The 21,812-nt window shown below is 58.8% G+C and overlaps 2 protein-coding genes across 3 annotated transcripts in view; one reads left to right on the top strand and one right to left on the bottom strand.

Annotated features, from left to right (window-relative positions):
- Positions 1 to 58: 58 nt before the first annotated feature.
- Positions 59 to 1,683, bottom strand: Cuta (cutA divalent cation tolerance homolog). 2 transcript variants are annotated; one of them, XM_005084861.4, is made up of 7 exons: positions 1,550 to 1,666; positions 1,401 to 1,452; positions 943 to 1,151; positions 737 to 796; positions 583 to 628; positions 437 to 486; positions 59 to 254 (listed from the first exon to the last, which is right to left on the bottom strand). In XM_005084861.4, exons 2-7 carry the CDS (start codon positions 1,440 to 1,442, stop codon positions 122 to 124), a joined length of 540 nt encoding a protein of 179 aa, XP_005084918.1. In that variant the 5' UTR covers positions 1,443 to 1,452; positions 1,550 to 1,666; the 3' UTR covers positions 59 to 121. The 2 variants fall into 2 exon arrangements, with proteins under 2 accessions (XP_005084918.1, XP_012979760.1); XM_013124306.3 differs by lacking the exon at positions 1,401 to 1,452 and having other exon boundaries at positions 1,550 to 1,683.
- Positions 1,684 to 3,427: 1,744 nt separating this feature from the next.
- The window catches only part of Syngap1 (synaptic Ras GTPase activating protein 1), a 30,499-nt gene continuing 12,114 nt past the window's right edge, over positions 3,428 to 21,812 (top strand). The window contains 11 exon segments of the mRNA XM_005084862.3: positions 3,428 to 3,567; positions 6,666 to 6,787; positions 8,558 to 8,664; positions 14,380 to 14,471; positions 14,826 to 14,947; positions 17,005 to 17,158; positions 17,355 to 17,453; positions 18,986 to 19,609; positions 19,736 to 19,880; positions 20,069 to 20,213; positions 21,532 to 21,768. Coding sequence (XP_005084919.2) covers positions 3,553 to 3,567; positions 6,666 to 6,787; positions 8,558 to 8,664; positions 14,380 to 14,471; positions 14,826 to 14,947; positions 17,005 to 17,158; positions 17,355 to 17,453; positions 18,986 to 19,609; positions 19,736 to 19,880; positions 20,069 to 20,213; positions 21,532 to 21,768 — 1,862 coding nt within the window. The 5' untranslated portion in view covers positions 3,428 to 3,552.

Raw genomic sequence — 21,812 nt, forward strand, 5'->3', positions numbered from 1 at the left:
TTCTGAAGGACGGACGGAACACAAGGGTCTTCACCAACCACAGCTGTTACACGGGAAGGCAGAGGGAAGAGAAGACGGTTTATTGGGGGCTCGGTCATCGTCACCTGGAAACCACAGGGCATTAAGCAGAGGAGGGTGCTGTGCCCGAATCTGAAACCGACTCTGTGACCTGGCGCACCCAATGCAGGTATGGGGGGTTCCCCTGCTCCACAGGCAACGCGATCACTTCAGCAACTTCGTAAGGGTGCACAGACCTGCAGGAGCGACAGGGCGGGGTCACCCAGTCACCCAAAGGCACGCCCCCTCAGACAACAGTCCTGGACCGCCCCAGCAAGGGCCACCCCACGGTGTCCACCTGGGAGCTCTTCCAGTGCTTGCCTGGAATGCTGGAGCCCGGCTTCATCCCCAGCACAAAGGAAAATCTTAAAGCTCTTACCGGACGAACTCTGTCAGGGCAGGGACCAGGGAGCTCTGGGTTTTAATCATCTAAGGGGCAAAGACAGACACAGCTCAGCCAAGGCCGCGTCAGGTGAGGGCTAGGGACGGCCAAGGAGGCGGGCACGGAAGGGGGAGTGTTCTCACCATCAGGACCTCACTGTCCTCCTCGATGTTCCCCTTCCATTCATAACTGAAGAGGTCAGAGAAAGAAGGGAACAAAGTCGTAGGAAAGAAAGACCCCCCCAGCCCCCGAAAAAGCCCTCGGCCCCTCCAGGTGAGTGTCTAGCTGAGGACTCACATGGAAGAGATCTGCGGGATGAGGTTGACGCAGGCTGCTAGGCGCTTCTCTACCACCGCCCTGAGGGTCAATCGAGAGCCCGTTCAGAGTGCGCCCAGCCTGGAGCCGCGCGGGCGGCCCAGGGACAGAGCCACCCGCGGGGCAGCACCCTGCCCCTAGCCCCAGCTCGCTCTCCCCTCTGGGTCACCCTGCCGAGGCCCCCCCACCTGGCGATCTCCTTGGCGACTTTCTCGTTGGGACAAGTGACAAAGGCTGCAGAAACTGATCCTGGGACGTAGCCGGAGCCCGAGGCCGGGGAGGGCTGGGACGGAGGGCTTCCAGAAGCCATTGACAGCAAGGCTCGGGGTAGCAACCGAAGGCGGGAAGCCACCGGCAGCAGCGCGGGCATCCAGAGAAACGACAAAAGCAGCGTGGCCTGGGAGCAGGGGAGGGGCGGACTCAGCGTCCCCACAACTGCCCCAGGAAACTGCACCCCCGGGGCGCCTGGGCTGGGGCAGACACCAGCCCTCCGCCCTGGCTTTTCTGCACCAGGAAGGGAAATGCCCCAGAAACTTAAAACTTGGAACACCTCGTCCGCCCGCCTCCCTCCCCGCCCCTCCGGAGGTCCGGGGTGCTGCAGCCCGGGGAAAAACTTGGAGACCGGAAGGGGCGGGGTCAGACTCACCCCTCCGCCGAGCAGGACGGCGGGCGCCCGCCCCCAGCTCATGCAGCCCAAGCTGGGGGAGAAAGGGAGGAGACAGATGGTCTACGGCCGCCCGCGCGCTTCACGGAGGAAAGGACCCCAGAGCCCCCGAGCAGTCAGCCGCCTCCTACCTGGGCGGCAGCCCCGTGACGGCAGCGGCCGGGCCTCCCCAGGGGGATTCGGCCAATCCCGGCCCTTCCTCCTGAAGGGGCGGGGCGGAGGGCCCCCCTGGCCAATCCGCAGCTAGAGCCGAGGACGTGCGCGGAAGTGGCCCGCCCATTTCCGTGAAGCCCTCCGCCCGCCGCGGGCCGGGAGGGGGCGGGGCCGCCGCTGCGGCGGCCGCCGTCACGTGACGGCCCTCGTCCTCTCGCGCGGCGCCGCCTCAGGGGGGCGGCGGGCGCAGGCCAATCGCCGGCCGGCCTCGCGGGCCACGTGACGCGAGCCCTGGCGTCGGGCGCCCGCGCTGCGTCAGCCCGCGGCCGGGGAGTCGGGCGCCCTGAGCCCCGGAATGTGCCTAGTAACAGTCCCCTCCTCCCCGCGCCCGCCACAGGGTCCGAGCAGACAGCCCTGGGCGGGGACAGCGCCGCCCCGCCCCCAGCCCCGCCCAAGCCCCGCCCCCGCGCTAGCGCCGGGCCGAGTAGCCAGCTGTCCCCGGGTAGGGGGCTCTGGCCAGGCCGGCTCAGACAGGAGTGACACCTGTAAATGGGCTAGAGAGACGGAAGGTGCCGACCACCCGAGGCTTAGGACAGAGCGGCCAATGAGAGGACGGGAGAAATGAGTGTGCTGGCTAGGATTCCGAGGGACGGCCCTGTTCCTTCTCCCCCGCCCCCTGCTGACTCCTGTGCCCAGGACGGGACCCACCCCTCGGTCTAGGGTCTCCCCACCCTCATCCATTCCCCCGTCACCTCCCCCAAGGAACCAGGACCTGCCCTACATAACCTCCCTGGGGCCCAAACACATCCAGTGACCCAAAAATGGAGAGGGGGGCCAGTTGAGAGGTCAGAGAAGGGAGGAGGCGGCAGAGGGTGGGGGAGGCTCTGCCGCCCGCCTAAATATTACCTACCTACCCCTGCATCAGTCCCCAGGGTCTGGGGTCCCTGGCGTGGGCCGCTGGGATTTCCCCGGGCTGAAGTTCGGGCTCTTTCACGTCCCTCTTGAGTTGGGGGCGGTCTCTCTGTCTCAGAGAGGTGTGTGTGTGCGCGCGCGTAGGGAGGGGGTCGACTATTTGGGATTTTTGTAGGGTCTGAGCCATCTTTCGAGTCGTTTTCAGCGAATTGATCACCCACTAAGATCTCTCAGGTTTAATGAATTTCAGATCCCTTTGTGGTCCTCTTTCTCCATCTTTGGGTCAGCTGAATGTGCCCCCTACCCCCAAGTTTGCATTTGTTTTCTCTGAGATATGAATCTGGGGGTTCCCGGGTCTAGCTAGGTCCTGAGATCTAATTCAGGCCTGGGGCTCTTATGCTAATACTGGTTTCATCTTTTTCTTTCAGTCTAGGTTTCCGTTTTGGGTCCCCCAAACTACCAATCCAGGGTCTGAAATCTAAGGCTAATGTGGGTCTGGGGAACCTTGTTGAGACTGGATTCTCAGATTCTATGACTCCTTTCTTGGGGGTGGGGGCTTTTCTCTTTTTTTGAGATCGGGGCCTCTCTCCTATTTGGGTCTGTGAGATTAATTTGTTGAGTGTGCAGTGAGGTGAGGTGTCTTTCTCTGGGTCTGGGGTCAGCTTCCTCGGGACTGCTGCCTCTGGTGTGGATGATGAGTCAGGGGTCTCTCGCGCTCTCTTTTTCCGGGTCTCCCCGAGTAGGGGTGGGGGCTGCAGAGTCTCTCCCTCCTCCTCCCGCTCTCTCCTCGCTAGCTCGCTTCCCCCGCCCCCCCTTCGCTCTCTGCTGCCGCTGCTGCCGTTGGCTCTCATTCTCCTCCTCCTCCTCCTCTCTCCTCCTCTCTGCTCCTCTCCGCTCCTCTCTCCTCCTCTCTCCTCCTCCTCCTCCTCCACCTCCTCCTTCTCCCCCTCTCTCTCCCCCTCTTTTCTCTCTTCTTTTTCTCCCCCCGTCCCCCCCGCCCCCTCCCCCTCAGGCCTGATGAGCAGGTCTCGAGCCTCCATCCATCGGGGGAGCATCCCCGCGATGTCCTATGCCCCCTTCAGAGGTACGGTGGTGGTAGGGGTAGGGGTAGGGCCAGACGGGGGGGCAAGAGGGGGGGAGGGGCAGGGGGCGGGGGAGAGTCGGGGCCACCGAGGGGAGGGAGCGGCTGAAATGGAGGGAGAGGGGAGGGCTGAGAAGGCAGAGGTGGGAACAGCGGGAAAGGAGGGATGGGAGGTTAGAGGCATGGGGGTACGTAAGGGACGGCGGGGCCGGGACACAGGCCTTGAAGGGGGCTTAGGGGTAGATGATGGGGGGGAGGAGCGTCAGGAAGGCATGAGAAGGGAGGATTGAGTTTGGGGGAAAGCTGCAGAAATGATGTGGGTTTGGGAGCAGAGTGAGGAGAAAAATAGCAAGGAAACAGAGGCACGGTCTTAGGAGAGGGGAGAAGGGGGGATGAAAACAGAGAAGTGGAAGGAGAGACCAGGGAGATGGGAGGGAATTTGGTGAGGGGCTCAATATAGTAGGGGTTAGGAAAAGAGAGGAGGATGGAGGGAGGGAAGGGGCCAGATGGAGAAAGAGGGTGGCAGTGGGGGGGTCCAGATGGAGGGAAGAGAGGAGAAAGGGTTGGGGGAGGGGATGCCAGAGGGGGGGGAGGACCAAGTGTTTTTTTTTTTGGTTGGGTCGGGGGAGACGCCAGTAAGATTAAGTGGTGGTAACCAGGGCTAGGTTAAAATCCCGCCAGTGTCTGAGCCTCAGTAGGCTTCTTGATAAGGGAAATGCAACCCCTGGGGTCTCATCTGCTTCTTCACTTAATCACTTTGACCCCTTCCCCCACCCCACCTCTTATTTCCATCCCCCCTCCCTTCCTCTGCTGTCCATCACTTATATCTTTCCCCCCATATGGTGTCCGTTTCTTATATGAGTCCCCCTCCTGTCCTTCCCCTGTGTTAGTCTCTATCTTCTATTCTCTTTCCCTCTCCTCTGATAACTACCTTATTACATTGTTACTGACCCTGGACCCCCGTGTTTCTGCCCCTGGTAGGTCTTCCTCTTTCCTCTGCCCCATGTTGGTTGGCTGAAACCTTCTGGTCTCTTCCCTTCTCCCTGGGCATTTACCATCATCTCTGCTCCCTTTCCTTTTAGATCTGCCCTGTTACGGCCCCTCAACCCCTCATCCCGCGGCCTGTGCCTACTTATTTTCCTTTTCTTGCCCAGTCTTCATCATCATTCCTCTTTTCTGGTGCCCTCTTCTTCCTGGGGTGATGGAGATTTTGGGGGGTGGTACCAAAACACAAGTTTTGATCAGGGACTCTAAGGAATCCCTGTCTTGAACCCTTGTGGAACTTCTCATTCCAGTAAAAATTTCCCATTTCCCCCTTTTGCCTCCCAGGATCGTTATCTTTCTTAAGTCTAGAGTCTCTCTCTCTCTCTCTCTCTCTCTCTCTCTCTCTCTCTCTCTCTCTCTCTCTCTCTCTCTCTGTGTGTGTGTGTGTGTGTGTGTGTATAGTTGTTCCTAAGCTAAGGAGCCCCATGTCCCTTTCCTGTCCCCTGAGGTCTACCCTGCTTGCCCCAGCTGCAGTCTGAAGCAGCTCTTCTGTTGGGTTAGGGTTCTATGTATCAACAGATGTTAGGGTTCTGTGTATCAACAGAGTTTTCCTCTGGTGCACCATGTGCTGAGGTGCAGTAGGCTTGTTGCCTTCAGTGTCTGTGGTCTAAGTTATGGGTGACTGTTGTTGTAGTGTTAGGGCTTTGACTTCTAATGTTTTCTGCCACTGAGCTGTAATCCCCATCCCTGTCAATGATCTTTGTATCTAGAAAATGTTGGAAGAGTCTCCAAGACAGACAGTGAAAATTTGAAAGTATTGTGCCTTTTAGACACTTAGATCTCAGGGAGTCCATCTTTCTCTCTGACCTGCATGTTGGGTAAATTTAAGGAATTACCATAACCAGTAAGGGGTGGAGTTTTTCGGAGGTCACTCAAGGCACTGGAACACAGCCCAAAGGCCATTTCTCCTGAAATGTGCCAAATGAATATCCCTTTAATGACAGCATTGGGCTTTTCTTCCTGTGAACATTCTCTAACCAGTATCTTAAACCTAGTTTTATCAGCCTGATGTCACCGATCTAATGTCCCTGACCCCTTTAGTCTTTCCCAGTGAGTGGTAAGTGGCAATGGTGCTTGAAGACAGCAGAGATGGGGCGGGGCAGGGGCAGGAAAACCCTCAGGCACCTGACCACCACAGTGATTTGTCTGTCTTCACATCTCATCTGGGGTGCTCCCTCACTGCGCCCAGGGAGGTCTCAGCCTGTGGGGTTGGCTTCCCTCCTCGCCATGAAGATTATGGAGGGCAGGATTGACTGCAGAGCGTCCTGACAGTATACTTCCTACCTTCTCCCTGGAAGCTTCCCCCAGAGGAGGAGCAGGGTAGGAAAGAAGGGGAGAGAGGGAGAGGGCAGGGGAGGTCATCAAGATTCTTTGAACACTACCCGCCCTCCTGTCTCCCAGATGTTTAGCTCACAGACTCTCATGACCCAAATGTTCTCAAACACCCATCTTCTCTCCCACAAGCTGGTACCCGTTCTTCTTCTAGACGTGTGGGGCCACATCCATCGCACGCGGATTGTTAATGCCTCCCTCTGACCTCTCTGTATCATTTGTCAGCTTCAATAAGTCTCTTCCCCCCACACACAAGCTAATGAGCAGTGTTTTCACCTTCTGCCCCTACTAAAGCCCCTCTCCGTCAAGAGACTAATGCTCACCTTTGAAACCAGCCTCATCTGCTTCCTGGGGCCTCCCATGATGGACTTCCTCAACTAAAGGCTTATCTCAGGATCCTTTTTTTTTTTTTTTTTTTGAGACAGGGTTTCTCTGTGGCTTTGGAGGCTGTCCTGGAACTAGCTCTTGTAGACTAGGCTGGCCTCGAACTCACAGAAATCCGCCTGCCTCTACCTCCCGAGTGCTGGGATTAAAGGCGTGCGCCACCAACGCCCGGCTATCTCAGGATCCTTTAAGATCGCCAGGCACTTGATGCCCAACAGATGTGTCTCTCCAGGCGGGTGACAGGCGTCCCTTCTCCCACTTGCAGACCCCTCTCTCCACTTCAGGTTTCTCCGCCCCAAGTACAGACCCCCCCTCACTGTTTGTGTGTCTCTGTCCCCCAGATGTACGGGGACCCCCTATGCACCGAACCCAATACGTTCATTCCCCGTATGACCGTCCTGGTTGGAACCCTCGGTTCTGCATCATCTCGGGGAACCAGCTGCTCATGCTGGATGAGGACGAGGTGAGCGGGGCGAGGAGGTCGGGAAAAGCAGGAAAGGGTGGAGCGAGGCAGGGAGAGCCCTCATCAGTGAAAGGGGGAGCGTCCCAGGGAGAGGCGGGGAGGAGGGTGGCCACCGAGACGGGTCGGGATGTTAGGAAGAGGGCAGCCACTCTCTAGCTTTTGGTACTTTTGGTAGCAGGTCTTTGAGGCCGTTGGCAGTGCTGTGGAGGAGCTGTGGTCCTGAGCATCACCCCATCCTTACTGAGGGAGAGGTTAGGGTCGGGGAGGGAAAATGAAGAGCTCGGGAAACAGCTTTCCCCCCTCCTGCCGCTCCTAGTTCTTCACCACACAGAACAGACCAAGACTGAGAGGCCTGAGAAAAGGCAGGGGGGGTGGGAGGGGCTGAAGGGAGAGAGAGAGGACAGAGGTCACCAGACCTCTGTGTGAATGGAAACAGAGATGGTGTGTGTGTATGCTTGGGTTTACGTATGCTTCTCTAGGGCCTGTTAGGCTTCAGAAAGGGGGTGCAAAGGAGAGGCCTGGGGAGGCCGGCGGCTGGAGTGTGGGGAGTGCGCAGGGACAGACAGGACTTGGGTAGGGCCAGGAGTGAGCAGTGGCCATGGAGATCTGAGTCAGGGGAGTACGGGTTCCAAAGCAGAAGCAGGGTCTGTGGTAGACAGTTCATCAGAGAAGAAGGGTCCTAATGTGAAGGGTGGGGCCCTCAGGTGTGAGTCAGACGTGAGGATGATTTGGGGAGCCATCTTTAGAGTGGTAGCGGAGCCTGGAAGAGGGGGTGACAGCCGTGCCTGAAAACTGTTGGGGCTGGAGCAGGCCTTGGGCTGACAGCTGACAGCGTAGAGGGGCCTTGAGGGCAGGTGAGAACGTGCCAGACCATAAACCGTAGGTGCCAGGAAAGTGCCTGAATCTGAATCTGGCCGCAGGTGAGGTGGCCTGGCCAGTCTAAGTTTGGGGCACTGGAAGGCATGTGAGTGATCCGGTATTGGTCATCAGCCTCGACCAAGGATGTGAAGTCCTTTGGATGGGCTGGGTTAGGGAGCAGCAGCCTGAGTGGGAACGGGGCAGCATGGAGACAGGGAGGCCACAGGGGCAGCCAGCCTGTGTGCTTGGAAGGTGGGCGCGGGAAGGCAGGGATGGAGCCGGAATAAGGAAGGCCCTGGAGAGCTGGAACGGGGTGGATGGTGGGGCTGGGGCCTCGTGGGAGTCTAGCTTCTGCTAGGGGTGGGAGTTAGGGTGACGACTCCCAGGGGGAGTCGAGGTGAGGCCCAGGGAAAGGTAGGGCTGAGGGAGGAGAGACCCAGATGCAGGTGGAGGGTAAAGGAGATGAGGGGGGGAGGTGACCAGGCCCTCTTGGGGGTGGGGAGGTTGGGTCCCAGTCTGGCCGCAAGCCGGGCTGTGGGAGGGAGACAAGCTGTGGAACTGATTATAAATGCAGCTGTGACAAGCTTGAGGGAGAGAAGGGGGTGAGGAAGGTAGGAGGCTGGGAGGGGGGCGGGGAGAATGGACGAAACTGAAGGTCAAGGGGAAGCAGAACCCGGAGGCCGCTAACTCCCGTGGAGTTGCGGGAAGCGCAGAGTGGGGTCTGGGAGAATTCTCCTGGCTGTGCTTCACGAGGGAGAGCAGGGAACCAGAAGTCCCCTTGCCAGGGCCGAGTGAGGTGGGCAGGGGCGGAAGGGGCAGGCGGGCTGGCGAGGGGCCGGCCTTCCACGGACGGGGAGAGGAGGGGCGGCCGGCGCAGGCCCTTGGGGTCTGACACACTCCCCAATCCCCTAGATACACCCCCCTTCTGATCCGCGACCGGAGGAGCGAGTCCAGCCGCAACAAACTGCTGAGACGCACGGTCTCCGTGCCGGTGGAGGGGCGGCCCCACGGCGAGCATGGTACGGCGGCCGAGCAGGCTCGTGCCCCGGACAGTCGCTGGGAGCGGGCGGGGGCGGAGAGCTGCCGTGATCCCGATCCCGAGGACAGGGCGCCCTCGTCCGGGCTGCGCGGGGTACCGGGGCTGTTGGTGAGCGGCCCCCGCGTGTCCCTACGCTGCTTCGCTCCCCATTTCCTCTCCAGCAGCGAAGTTTGACCGTCTCCCGGTGCTTGTAAAAATAGTCTCCTTAGATCTTTAGCCTCCCGGCTGTGTTCCTGGCCATGGTCCTTGCATCCTCGGTCTGAGAACTTGGGGCGAGTGACCCAGTCCCCGGCCTCCACCAGACCCGTGTCCCGCCCGCGAGTCTTCTTCCTGACCTTCAGGCCTGCGGCCAGCCCCTCTTCTTGCCCCCTCTCCTCAGTCGTTTCCGTTCCCCGCAGTTGTGTCGCCCCTGCTTTCTCGTTTCTTTCTCCCCGTTCTCATTCTCCACTCCCCTCTTGATCCCGCATCCCTCCCCTGCGCTCTGGGTGGAACTCTGTCAGACCCCCATCTCCTCACGGTCTCTCCCTCTCTCCATCTGTCTCTTCCCCTTCCTCCTCCCTTCTGCCCCCCACCCCCCCTCTTTAGTCATTTAAAAAAAGATTTTTGTCTTCCTCTGAGAAGTTCGCTTAAAAGGTTTCCATGGGAACAGTGAGGGGAGCCGAAGGCAGGGAACAGGGATCTGCAGCCAAGGTGCAGAGAGACGCCCTCAGTGTCCGGACCCCCCCTCGGTCCCTTCCACCCTCCATCCCACCACAGGCGACCCCTTCACCCCACCATCTCTTCCTCCCCGGGGATCCGGTGGCCTGTGTTAGCCATTGGCTCCAGCCCGCTGCCTTGGGATAGGTCTAGGCCTTACTGCCCTTGGGGGGTCAGCTTTGGGACCCCGGGCCAGTGGTCAGGGATGTGTGTCGTTGTCATGGGAACTGACACAGGGGTGTGGGTAGCACTCTTGAGGCACGCCAGGAGGCGGTGGAAGAGAATATATAGAGAATGGGTGATGTCTGTGTGCTGTGCCCGTGTCTGGTGCATAATTTCTGTGTGTGTACCTGTGTGCACCGGGGTGGTGACATGCTCACACAGCGTGTTTGTCGTGTGTCCTGCCCACACAGTTCTGTCTCCTTAGGCTGGGTCCTTCAGAGCGCTGAGGCCTTTGGTGTGGGTCTCCAGTGTTTTGGGTGGAGTTAAGGTGGCCTGTGGAGGTTACTGTACTGGGCATTCGTACAGGATGGAACTGGTTTCAGGGATATATATGTGCACATACATATATATGTACATTGGGGGGCAGGGTTTAGCGGAAGTTAATGGCTGGTGAACGTTCGGGGTCTTCAGAGGGAAACGGACTGTGTAGAGGGCATGGAGGGTGTGCAGGGGACATTACGGCCTTTGGGGCCTTGGGGGCTCCGGCTTGCAAAGGTGTTTGCTGAGGCTGTGGACGCTGCCGCCCGGGAGAGGTCGCCGGACCTTTGAGGGCATTGGAATCCAGGGCTCCTCCTCTGCTGGGTGGAGCTGCAAACCCTCGCTCTCCTCAAGGGCTTCTCTCTCTTTTGGGGGTGGGGGTCCTGTTCAGGAGGCGATGATGGGAGGCCTAGTTGGCTTTGGGGGTCCCTCCGTCCCCCTCCCCCGTCTCTCTCGCGCTGTCTCCGGGCGACGGGGCTCGTGACAGAGGCGGCCACGGCAGCAGCGGTCGCCTAGCAACGGCGGCGGGGCCCGGGCAACGGCGGCAGCGGCGGGAGCGGCGGTGGAGGGAGCCGTTCCCGCGGCTGTCACCGCGCGGCCGTCCAGGCCGTCCCGGGCCCCGCCGCCGCCCCACCGCGTCGGGCGGCGCGAGCCGGGCCGCCGCCCCCTCTCCCTCCGCACTCGCCCCTCCCCCGCGCAGAGCGGGCCCCTCCCCCATCGGGGACACCCTCGACCCCCCGGGGGGCGGTGCGAGGTAAGGGCGGGGCCGGACGGACGAGGCGCGCGCGTGGGGGCCGCGCGCGTGGGGCGGGGGCGCGCGTGTGCGTGGGCACGGGAGGGGGGCTGGGGAGGCCGCGGCGGCGGCGGCGGCAGCAGCTGCTCCCTCCGCATGTTCTCGCTGCATCTTCCGAGTGGGGGGAGTTATGGTAACTGGAGGGGGCAGCAGAGGTCGGGAGGGGGGGTCTTGGCATCTTCGTGGGGGCATCAGGGTTGCGAGCACGCGTGGGGGTGGTAGGTGTGAGGGGGTCTTGGAGCCCTGCTGGAGGGGAAGCCCTGGTGTTTGCCGTGTGATCGTGACAGTGCTTGTGTCCCTGTGTGTTGGTGCCATGTACACGTGGGGCCCAGTTCCCCTTGCACACGTGTAACCAGCACTGTGCAGGTATGCCCTGTGTGCTCCTGCCTCTGCCAGTTAGCAGCAGGAGGCTCTGTGCGGCCAGCCACTGGCTTGTGGGGCAGCTTCTGGCCATACGGATTCATGTCACCTCTGACCCTGAGTGTGCATGTCCCTGGTTGAAGCCAGTGTGTAGGAATGTGTGACTGGGCCGAATGAACAGAATTTTCAGGGTCCCTGGTGGCAGGTGTGTGTCTTTGCATGTGTGTTGCAACACTGGCCCGGGTATCTGTGTCAGTCCCGGCATGGGTGTTCAGGGCGTGTCTGGATGTGGGTGGCGTGCCAGTGGCGGGGACCAGGGGTATGACTGCTTCCTTGTAGTCTGACTGCGTGAAACACCTTTGGGCTAGGCAGGTGCGAGCCTCTGCCTGCTCCCTAGATGGGACAGAAGAGCTTGATGGGAAGAGGTGGGGGGAAGAGGGAAAGTAGGGGTGAGAGAGTGGTCAGAGAGGAGAGAAAAGAGCCAGGAAGAAAGAGTGAACCAGTGAAGGCCTTGAGGATGGGAATGCCAGAGCTGACAGGAAGACAGCAAAGAGGACGGGTCAGTGTGGGCCAGGCCTTTCCGTGAGGCAGTCTGACAGGGTGGGGAGAGAGACATGCAGGAGGGCCTAGGCTGGTACAGGTCTGGAGGGCCAGGCTTGGTTGGATTGCAGGAGCCCATCCAGCCACAGAAGCCGGTTCCCAGTGAGGCCTGTCACTACCGACACTCTGCAGAGCATGGCCTCCCCCAGTTTCTCTGTCCCCTCCTCTCTCTCTGGCTGCCTTTCTCCCTAGCTCCCTCTCAGAGCTGTCAGCTGAGTATGGAGAGGAAGGACTACAGGAAGGGTATGGATTGGGGATTGGAGGGTAGGAGAAATGTCTGTGGGTGATGGCAAGATTAGAGACATTGGAGAGGCGGAGTCCAAGCCCTTGGTGTGTGTGTGTGTGTGTGTGTGTGTGTGTGCGCGTGCGTGTGTTCGAAGGCTTGCTTGCAACTGTATGTGTATACAGGGTGTGTACTGTGTGGGTGTGTGCACAATGCCTGTGTTACGGGTCTGTGTAGGTGGCTGTTATGTGTGTGCATGAGTGTACATTATCGTGCAGGGATGGGACACAGAGACCCACCATGTCCATGTATGCTTTTCAGGTTTGCAGGTTTGCTGTGTGTGCATGGCTGTGTGCTGGTCTCCGTCCATGTCTCTGCAGGCAGCGTGGTAACAGGGTACCCTGTGTCTCTGTCTGTCACTCTGCCCCCTTTCCCTGTGCCTTGCCGAGTCCTTGTGAGCACATGTGTGAGCCCTCTGTGCACCTGTGACTTATTTCTGAGTCCCTAGTATCATGTGTGTCGCTTCCAGGAACTAAGCAAAGCAATTAGCAGATTCTTTCTCCCTCGGTGAATGCTTTTAGCTCCAAAAGAAAATTTCAGTGGATTTAAACTTACGGCATTTGTGCCTTTATTAGAGATGCCTGTGTGTGAAAATTATGGCTGAGCTGGGCTCCCTGGAATGAGAGTAAAGGCAGCCATGCCTGAAAAATGCAGAGGAACCAGGAGGGAGATATGCTGGGACTTTGGGTGTACTGCTTACTGTGTGGCAGAAGGCTAATTAACACATTTGCTCCTCATTTCTCGTTTTGTTTGTTCTGCTTTTCTGTTAGCCATCACAGATGCTGGTGGTTAGAGTCATGGAAGAAAGCTGGGGGGGGGGCTGCCCAAAGACCGTGAATGCGGTGGTTCTGGTAGTGCGAATTATGAGTGCTTGCGCTTAGGGGCCCGGTGCTTCCTCCATCTGACTGAGATCAGATGGGGATGACACATGGGAACAGTGTATTTAAGCATGTGTCTCTGGGCTTTAACTGACATGTCCCTGTCTCTGGGGCATGAATTGTCCTAGGGCTACATGTCCATTTATGTAGTGTGTCACCCACACGATAGCCCGCACCAGCAGTTGTCATGTGGCTGTCTGAGTATGGATACCCTGTGGCAGTGCTCACCTGTGTCTAAGCATGTGGGATGTGGGCCTGGGGTCTCAGTGTGGGTCCCTAGTGCCCCGTGGTCCAGGTCGTCTGTATGTCCCCGAAGCACATAGTTCCCTGTTACCTCTCATATTGCAGCTGTGATACACACGCATCTCCACTGTTTGGTGTGTCTTTTCGTGCTCTACACATGTCCCTGGGAGACCGAGAAGGTCCTCTTGTCTCGGCATCCAGACTTGTGTGTGCAGATCCGAGTTTGTTTATAAAAGGAGCAGGGAAGGACTGGCTCTGAGGCAAAATGCAATCTAGAAGCAGGCATGAAGGTGTAGTGTGGCTTTCACGGTTCTATTCTGGAGCCTAGTGGGTTAACAGGCAGTTCTTCCGGTCGCCCCCCCCAGCCTATAGCTTCTTGTTGCCATGGAGATGGTGGCCCCGCCCCTGATGCAGCACCGGCCCCCCCATTGGCTGCAGTGGTTGACTGTGGGGCTGAGGGGGGAGTCCAGGCCTGGGCAGCCATTCTGGAGCTGGAGCCGGCGCCTGGCATCCCCCACTTTCACTCTCCTTCAGCCCCTTAGCCCCTCCAAATTCCCTCGCAGCAGACCTTCGGCTGCCTTCCTCTGAGCTCCCATCTTCCCTCCAGACTCTTGGCAGGCTGAGCTGCATCCGCATTCGCCTCCCCTCCTCCTCAGCAGCCTGTACTTGGGAGTCCCCAGAACCCCACTGCCCATCCTCCCCACTCCCCGCATTCTCGTCTCCTCCTCAACCCTTCGCTCGCACTGCGGTGCACGTGGAACCGGCTCCCCTCCCCTACTTCCGTTGCCCCTTCCTCGGATTTTCTGTTCCCCTCTACTCAGCCCAGGTCTCTTCTGAGACCTCCCCCTCCAGTCCCGGGAGGGGGTCATGGGAGGCAGCCCTGGACCTCCAGACTGGCAGGGGCTCTGGGAGGTGTGGGGCAGCGGGGGATGTGCCCAGTCGAGAAAAGAGGAAAGCCCGTCCGTGGCCAATGACCTTTAACCCATCTCCCCCCAAGCAAGCCCCTTCTCTTGGGTGGGGGCCGGGGGCCGAGCCCCCCCGGGTGGTGGGTACTCTCCCTCATGGGGGTTTGGCCGACCCTCCTCCTGACCATGCCCCTCTGCTGACCGCCCGCCCCAGTCATGGGCTTAAGGCCTCCCACCCCGACCCCATCAGGGGGCTCCGGCTCAGGTTCCTTGCCCCCTCCCTCCCACCGCCAGCCTGTCCGCCGCCGCTGCTCTTCCTGCTGCTTTCCGGGGGGTAGGTGAGGCCGAAGCCGAGGGGCTGAGGGAGGTGGCGAACGTACTGGCCCAGGATGGAAGCGGGAGCTGACAGTCCCCCGTCCCCTTCCCCAACTTCCTCCGGGCCCTTCCCCCCCTCCAGAATACCACTTGGGTCGCTCGAGGAGGAAGAGTGTCCCAGGGGGGAAGCAGTACAGCATGGAGGCCGCCCCCGCTGCGCCCTTCCGGCCTTCGGTGAGTGAGTGAATGGAAGTACCGGCCAGATGTGGCTCAGCTGGGCCCCGTCCCTCCCAGCCCCAGCTGCAGCCCCGGGAGCTGACAAGGAGACCAAGGAGGAGTGTGCATGCATCCCCACCTCCTCGGCCCCCCCTCCTTGGCTCTGCCCCCCACTTCTTAGACCAGCCCTCCCACCTTTTCCAGGCTGGGGTGTTTGTGTGTTTGCGCACGCACCCGGGGAAGCAAGGGCGACAAACTGGTGTCAGGGCTCCCATCCCCCCACTCCATGTTCTCCGGGGGTTCTCTGCCTGCTGGGGTATCTAGACAGACCCTGTGCTGCCCCAACCACCCCTCTCCACACTTGCTCCCCAGCAAGGCTTCCTGAGCCGGAGGCTAAAGAGCTCTATCAAACGTACAAAGTCACAACCCAAACTTGACCGGACCAGCAGCTTTCGCCAGATCCTGCCTCGGTTCCGAAGCGCTGACCATGACCGGTAGGTACAGGGCCTGAAGCGAGGTGGATGCAGGGTGCTGAGTGGGATGGGGGTTCCCCGAGAACAAAGGCTGCCGGCTCGCGTTGGCTGGGGGACCTCAGAGAGGAGCTGGACGAAGCTGCAGGGAACAGGGATGAGGAGGGGATGGGGAGGACCTGCAGAGGCCGGGGAAGAGGAGAGAGGGGAGGGAGAGGCCAAGGAGGGGTGCTGGGGCAGGAGGGAGGGTGGGCTCCTGCCCAGGGCAGGAGAGGACAAAGCAGTGGCAAAACCTACTGGGTGGTGAGAAGGGGTTCAGGACCTAGGTGGCAGGTGAGGGAGGGTGGGGTTCAGGACCTAGGTGGCAGGGGAGGGAGGGTGGGGTTCAGGACCTAGGTGGCAGGTGAGGGAGGGTGGGGTTCAGGACCTAGGTGGCAGGGGAGGGAGGGTGGGGTTCAGGACCTAGGTGGCAGGTGAGGGAGGGTGGGGTTCACGACCTAGGTGGCAGGGGAGGGAGGGTGGGGTTCAGGACCTAGGTGGCAGGTGGGGGAGGGTGGGGTTCAGGACAGCAGGTTGGAAATGGGTGAGCACAGGGCTCAGAGACCCCAGTAGTTGCAGCAGGGAAGCAATAGAACAGGAGGGAGTTGTTCTGCTGTGCAGGTGACAGACCGGGGAAGGCTGACACGAGGGATGAGGAAGGGGACCTGGCTTCCCCTTAGTTCAGTCACTCCCTGGAGACAGTCTGTCCTGCTTTTCCCTTGTGTCTGGCTGTCCCTGGGATTAGGCGGGCAGGAAGGTTGGGATCAGGTGAACACACCTTTCCCTGCCCCCTTCCAAGTAACCAGTGCTGGATTTAGGGCTGGCGGGGGGGGGTGAGGGCATGGTATTCCTGGCCGCGGGGGCGGGGGGCCCGGGGGAGCGTGGTGCTGACGGCAGCCAGAGCCTGTGATGACGGGGCTGCTATAAATAACTTCATGGAGGCTCCCACACCCGCGCTCTCCCTCCTGTCTCCCCATGCTCTCTACTCTCGTCCCCTAACATCTCCACACCACTTGCTACCTGTGTCCCCCACTGTGGTCCCTCTGTCCCGTTGATCTCGTGTGTGTCCGTCCCCCGCCCCCGCCCCCCCGCGGTGCTCTGAGGGAGCCTCCTCCTGGGGCTCGCTCTGCTTGGTGCTCTGCTCTGTCTCGACCTTTACTCTGCTCCTTCTGTCCACATCATTTTCCTGTGCTCTTCTCTCTTTCCCCCGGTTGTGCTGGAAACTTCATTCATAGTTTGAATTATGAATCTTTATTAGGCACTAGCTGTGTGTCAGGTCCAAACCAGACAATACTGTATTTTCTCTGATCTCAAGTCTTTGCTTCCTTTTTTTCTGTATATATTGAGTCTCTGGTTTTCAGCGTCACTTACACATGTCGAAGACATTTTTTTTCTTTCTGCCTTTGTTGTTGTTGTTAGTTTGTTTCATTCCGTCATGATTTGTTTGTTTCTTTTTTGTTTGTTTGTTTTGTTTTAAGAGACAGGGTTTCTCTCTGTGTAGCCCTGGCTGTCCTAGAACTCATTCTGTAGACCAGGCTGGCCTCAAACTCAGATTCACCTGCCTCTGCCTCCAGAGTACTGGGATTGAGGGTGTGTGCCACCATGCCTGGCTTTGGTTTTTTGTTGTTTTTTGCTTTTTGTTTTTTAAAAAACAAGATCACACTATGTAGCCCTGGCTAACCTGAACTTGCCAGGTAATTCAGGCTGGCCTCCAAAGTAACAGGGATCTACCTGCCTCTGTCTCCTGAGTGCTGTGGTTAGAGATCTGTGCCATTAAGCCCGGCAATTCTGATGTTTAGTTATCCCAGCCCCTCGTGTGGTTGAGGTGAAGAGTGTCTGAGGGTTGCCTCTGTACTTCCCACGTCCTTCCTGGGGAGTCTGGGCTTCCTTCTGAGCGTGTGTGAAGGCCGGAGGCCGTCTTTCCAGGGCTGCCCATCTGGTGGGGCCGAGTCCTGGGTGAGGAGATACCTTTCCTCTCCCTTCCTTTCCTCTCCCTTCCTTCCTCCCCTGATCTCTCTCTGCACCTCCCTCCTGCCCCCCAGGGCCCGGCTGATGCAGAGCTTTAAGGAGTCACACTCCCATGAGTCTTTGCTGAGTCCCAGCAGTGCTGCTGAGGCCTTGGAGCTCAACCTAGATGAAGACTCCATCATTAAGCCGGTGCACAGCTCCATCCTGGGCCAAGAGTTCTGCTTTGAGGTGTGACTCGCATGGCCTGGGGAGGACAAAGGGCAGGGATGGCGGAGGCTGGGGCAGAGGGGCCTTGAATCAGTGCCACATCCAGGGATGTCAAGGAAACAGACCAGGGACCGGGAAGGAAGACATGTGGCGGGTCTCCAGTCTCCAGGAAGTGCCTGTCTCTGGAACCCCTGTCTCAAATCCGTAATCTCTCCAGGTAACAACATCATCCGGGACAAAGTGTTTTGCCTGTCGATCTGCAGCCGAAAGGGACAAATGGATTGAGAATCTACAGCGGGCTGTAAAGCCCAACAAGGTACTGGGGCGGGGTGGAGACGGGAGCCTGGGCCCAGTAGGCTAAAGGATGGGTTTAGGAGGAGGGGCCTGGACTGCACAGCCGGGGCGGTTCTCACTATTCTGTTTATCTCCCTTCCTTCCTGTAATGCTACCTCACTTACTCCATGTTCACTTCCCTACCGTGAAAGCCCTAGACCCAGAGAGCCCGCAGGGCTCTTCCTCCAGGCTGGTTCCCCTGCAGATAGAAGGTCTCACCCATACCTAGAGGTGGCTACCCAGCCCCATGACAGTGTTTGTGAACTTTGCTTCTCTCTGTAAAGTCTGTGCGATTATGTTTGGACTCAGTAACTCGAGGGTCCCCTTGACAGAGCCCCTGTGCATTTGTGCTCCGACCAAAACTTCTGTTGCCCAAGCAAAAGCTGCCACCCTGTCAGCTGCCCTCTGACTGCAGGCTGTAGCAAGCTCACAGTCCTGGCCCTCTTGCTCTTGTCTCCCAGCATCTTTATTAAGGAACCCCGCTTAAAATGCCAGGCACAAGCTGAGCCGCACGGGTTCCAAACTGCTCTGCTTCCAACACGCCGCAGTCCCCCATGACCCTCCCTCGCCAGGAGCTTGGCCCTTCTCAGGGCAACTGCCAGGTCTCACTGGTCCTATACCTGTGCAAGTTTTGCAACTTCTGATGTTTCTGCAGGACTTGTCATGCCCATCCTTGAGGTCTGCTTTACTTTACTATTGCTGGGTGTTGTGGCCCATGCCTTTAGTCCAGCACAGAAGCAGGTGGATCTCTGTGAGTTTGAGGCCAGTCTGGTCTTCAGAGTTCCAGGGCAGCCAGAGCTTTGGAGAGAGATCCTGTTTCAAAAACAAAAAAATTATTGAAATGAAAAATTACATACTTATTTGTGTGTGTGCGTGTGTGTGGTACTACAATGCACGTGTGGAGACCGTAGTACAATTTTCTGAAACTGGTTGTCTCCTTCCACTATGTTGTGGGTCCTGGGGCTCAAACTCATGTGATTAGACTTGGCAGCAACAACCTTTACCAAGTAATGTTTGACTTGTTACTCGAGCGTTTCTCAACATTAATTCTGTTGTGTGTGAGCTACCCTTCTATGTTAGCTTTAGGGCTGCTGTGGAAAGTCACCATGAACTGGGCCAGCTAAAACTGTCCTCCCACAGTTCAGGAAGCTAGAGGGCTAACGTCCAGGCATAAGCAGGTCCATGTCTGTTCTGTCGCTGCAGTCACCAGTCACTGGATTAAGAGATCACATTTATCAAGTATGCCCTCATCTTAATTGCGTTACGTCCGCCAGGACCCTGTGTCCCAATAAGGTCACGCTCCGTTTCTAGAGAGACAAGAACTCAGGTACATATGCTTATCTGAGGCCAGCCTGGGCTATCCAGAGAGACTGTCTCAGAAACCAAAGAACAGGGCAAAATAGGATCCCAGTGTGCCTGCCTCGCAGCTTCTATTTCAGCCCACCTGCCTGCTGTGTCTCTTCGGGTGTGTCTGACTTTCCCATTCTGTCTGCCCTAACCACTTCCTCACGCCAGGACAATAGCCGCCGGGTAGATAATGTGCTGAAACTATGGATCATAGAGGCGCGAGAGCTGCCCCCCAAGAAGCGGTATTACTGCGAGCTGTGCCTGGACGACATGCTGTACGCACGCACCACCTCCAAGCCCCGCTCGGCTTCGGGAGACACCGTCTTCTGGGGCGAGCACTTTGAGTTCAACAACCTGCCGGCCGTGCGGGCCCTGCGGCTGCACCTGTACCGCGACTCAGACAAGAAGCGCAAGAAGGACAAGGCAGGCTACGTTGGCCTGGTGACTGTGCCGGTGGCCACCCTGGCCGGGCGCCACTTTACAGAGCAATGGTACCCTGTGACCTTGCCAACGGGCAGCGGGGGCTCCGGGGGCATGGGCTCGGGAGGAGGAGGGGGCTCAGGGGGCGGCTCGGGGGGCAAAGGGAAAGGCGGCTGTCCTGCCGTGAGGCTGAAAGCCCGTTACCAGACAATGAGCATCCTGCCCATGGAGCTGTACAAGGAGTTTGCAGAGTATGTAACCAACCATTATCGGATGCTGTGCGCCGTGCTGGAGCCTGCCCTGAATGTCAAGGGCAAGGAGGAGGTTGCCAGTGCTCTGGTTCACATACTGCAGAGTACAGGCAAGGCCAAGGTGAGTACTGGCGCCCCCAGGGAAAGACGGCTTGAGAGCCGGCCTAGTCTGGGGGCAGAGAAGAGAGACGAGGCCCACGCGTCTGGGCTCTGCAGAGGCCGACTGTGGGACTTTCCTGGGCCCCAGGACTTCCTTTCAGACATGGCCATGTCAGAGGTAGACCGGTTCATGGAACGGGAACACCTCATATTCCGCGAGAACACGCTCGCCACTAAAGCCATAGAAGAGTACATGAGACTGATTGGTCAGAAATACCTCAAGGATGCCATTGGTATGGCTCACCTTCAGGCCCTGTTCCTAAACCCCTAAGCCTGGTCACCCCAGACCCCACAGCCACCTGTCCTCAGAACCCCAGGACCCCAGCCTCCAACCATCTGATTCTGCCATTCCTCCAACCCAGGGAGCCCCCTGCCCCTGCCCTTGGAAAGTGTGACGCTCCCTGTTGTGCCCCTCTCCCAGGGGAGTTCATCCGTGCTCTGTACGAGTCTGAGGAGAACTGTGAGGTAGACCCCATCAAGTGCACCGCGTCCAGCCTGGCCGAGCACCAGGCCAACCTGCGGATGTGCTGTGAGTTGGCCCTGTGCAAGGTGGTCAACTCCCATTGGTGAGACGGGGACGCTGGGGGCGGGGCTGGGCAGCTGTGTGTCCATCTGTTCATCCATCTGTCCATCCCCAGAGGGCAAAGCATTCTGGGGTGCTGTAGAGCAGACAGGGGTGAACAAGGCCTGGTCCCCGACCTCAGAGGGCTTCCAGCCAAAGCGAGTAAGGGACATAGATGTACAGAGAGCCACAGAGCCATCGTGATGTTTCAGGGAGGTCCCTTGCGCGGCATGGAGTCAGACAAGGCAGCTGTGGTGAGGTTAGTGAGCGGTGCCCGGGGCTGGGCTTCGAAGCTGGCACTTGCACACAGTAGGCAGGTGACACTCCAGGAGGAGGGTTAGAGAAGCGTGTGGCTGAGGGGGGGCAATAGGAAAGAGGTGTGCTTAGGGAGGAGAGTGAGGACATGGGAAGCCTTGGATTCAGGAGTCTGCAGTCATCAGAATGCTCTGCGGTGTCCTGTGGGTACCAGGAGGGAGCATGATGAGACTGGCCCCGGGGTCAAGTGAGCCGTACGCGGAGGGAAAGAAAGGGGTTGACCGCTGGTGCCTACGGTTAATGGGTCAGTGAAAAGCAGATCTCCAATCAAGGTGGAGTCAGAAAGCCTGGAAAGGGACTGCTTAGGGTCCCCTGCAGGGAGGACCAGCAGGGGTTGTCTGAGGGCTTGTGTGGGGAGTCAGGATGACTCAAGAGGTCATGGGATTAGCGCTCGCTCGGGAGACCCATAGCCTCATTGACAGAACCAGGGAAGTCAGAGGAGGAGCCAGCTGGCAGTGTGGGGGCGATAGTGAGCTCAGTTTTACACTAGTCAAGTTTAAGGTGTCAGTGGGACATTGAAGTGGCGCTGGGAGGCGGGGAAGAGTGAACTGAGCCATTCCAGGGGCTGGGATCATGCCTGGGGCACCTCCATTCCCATTTCCCTGCAATCCAGAAGAGTTGGGGGGTCCGAGCTCCCTGTACCTCAAGTGACCCTCCATCTCTCTCCCATCTCTGTCTCTTCCCCGGTGTCTGCTTTTCTTCTCTCCTTGTCTCTCTCACACACCCCTCCGTCTCTCTCCCACGTGTCTCTCTCTCCTCACCCTCCCTCCCTCTCCATCTCTCTCTCCAGACTCTGTTCCCTCTCTGCCATGGCCTCTTCCTCAGCCGCCTCCTGTCTTTCTCCTGCAGTCCCTCCCTCCCGGTCCCCCGGTCTCTCTCACCTGTCTCCACACCCTCGCCTCCTACCACCCCCTCAGCATGTTCCCTGGAAGCTGAGGGTCTCTGGGGCTCAGTCCCGGTCTCTCTTTCTCTCTCTCTCTCTCTGTCTGCCCGCCCCTTCCCCCCAGCGTGTTCCCGAGGGAGCTGAAGGAGGTGTTTGCATCTTGGCGGTTGCGCTGCGCAGAGCGGGGCCGGGAGGACATTGCCGACAGGCTGATCAGCGCCTCGCTCTTCCTGCGCTTCCTCTGCCCGGCCATTATGTCGCCCAGTCTATTCGGGCTCATGCAGGAGTACCCAGATGAGCAGACCTCACGAACCCTCACCCTCATCGCCAAGGTCATCCAGAACCTGGCCAACTTTTCCAAGTGAGGGAAGCTTCGGGGAGGGTGGGAAGGAGCTGTGGGCTGCT

Source organism: Mesocricetus auratus, unplaced genomic scaffold, assembly GCF_017639785.1.
Source record: "Mesocricetus auratus isolate SY011 unplaced genomic scaffold, BCM_Maur_2.0 Super-Scaffold_100027, whole genome shotgun sequence".
Taxonomy (NCBI): Eukaryota; Metazoa; Chordata; class Mammalia; order Rodentia; family Cricetidae; genus Mesocricetus; species Mesocricetus auratus.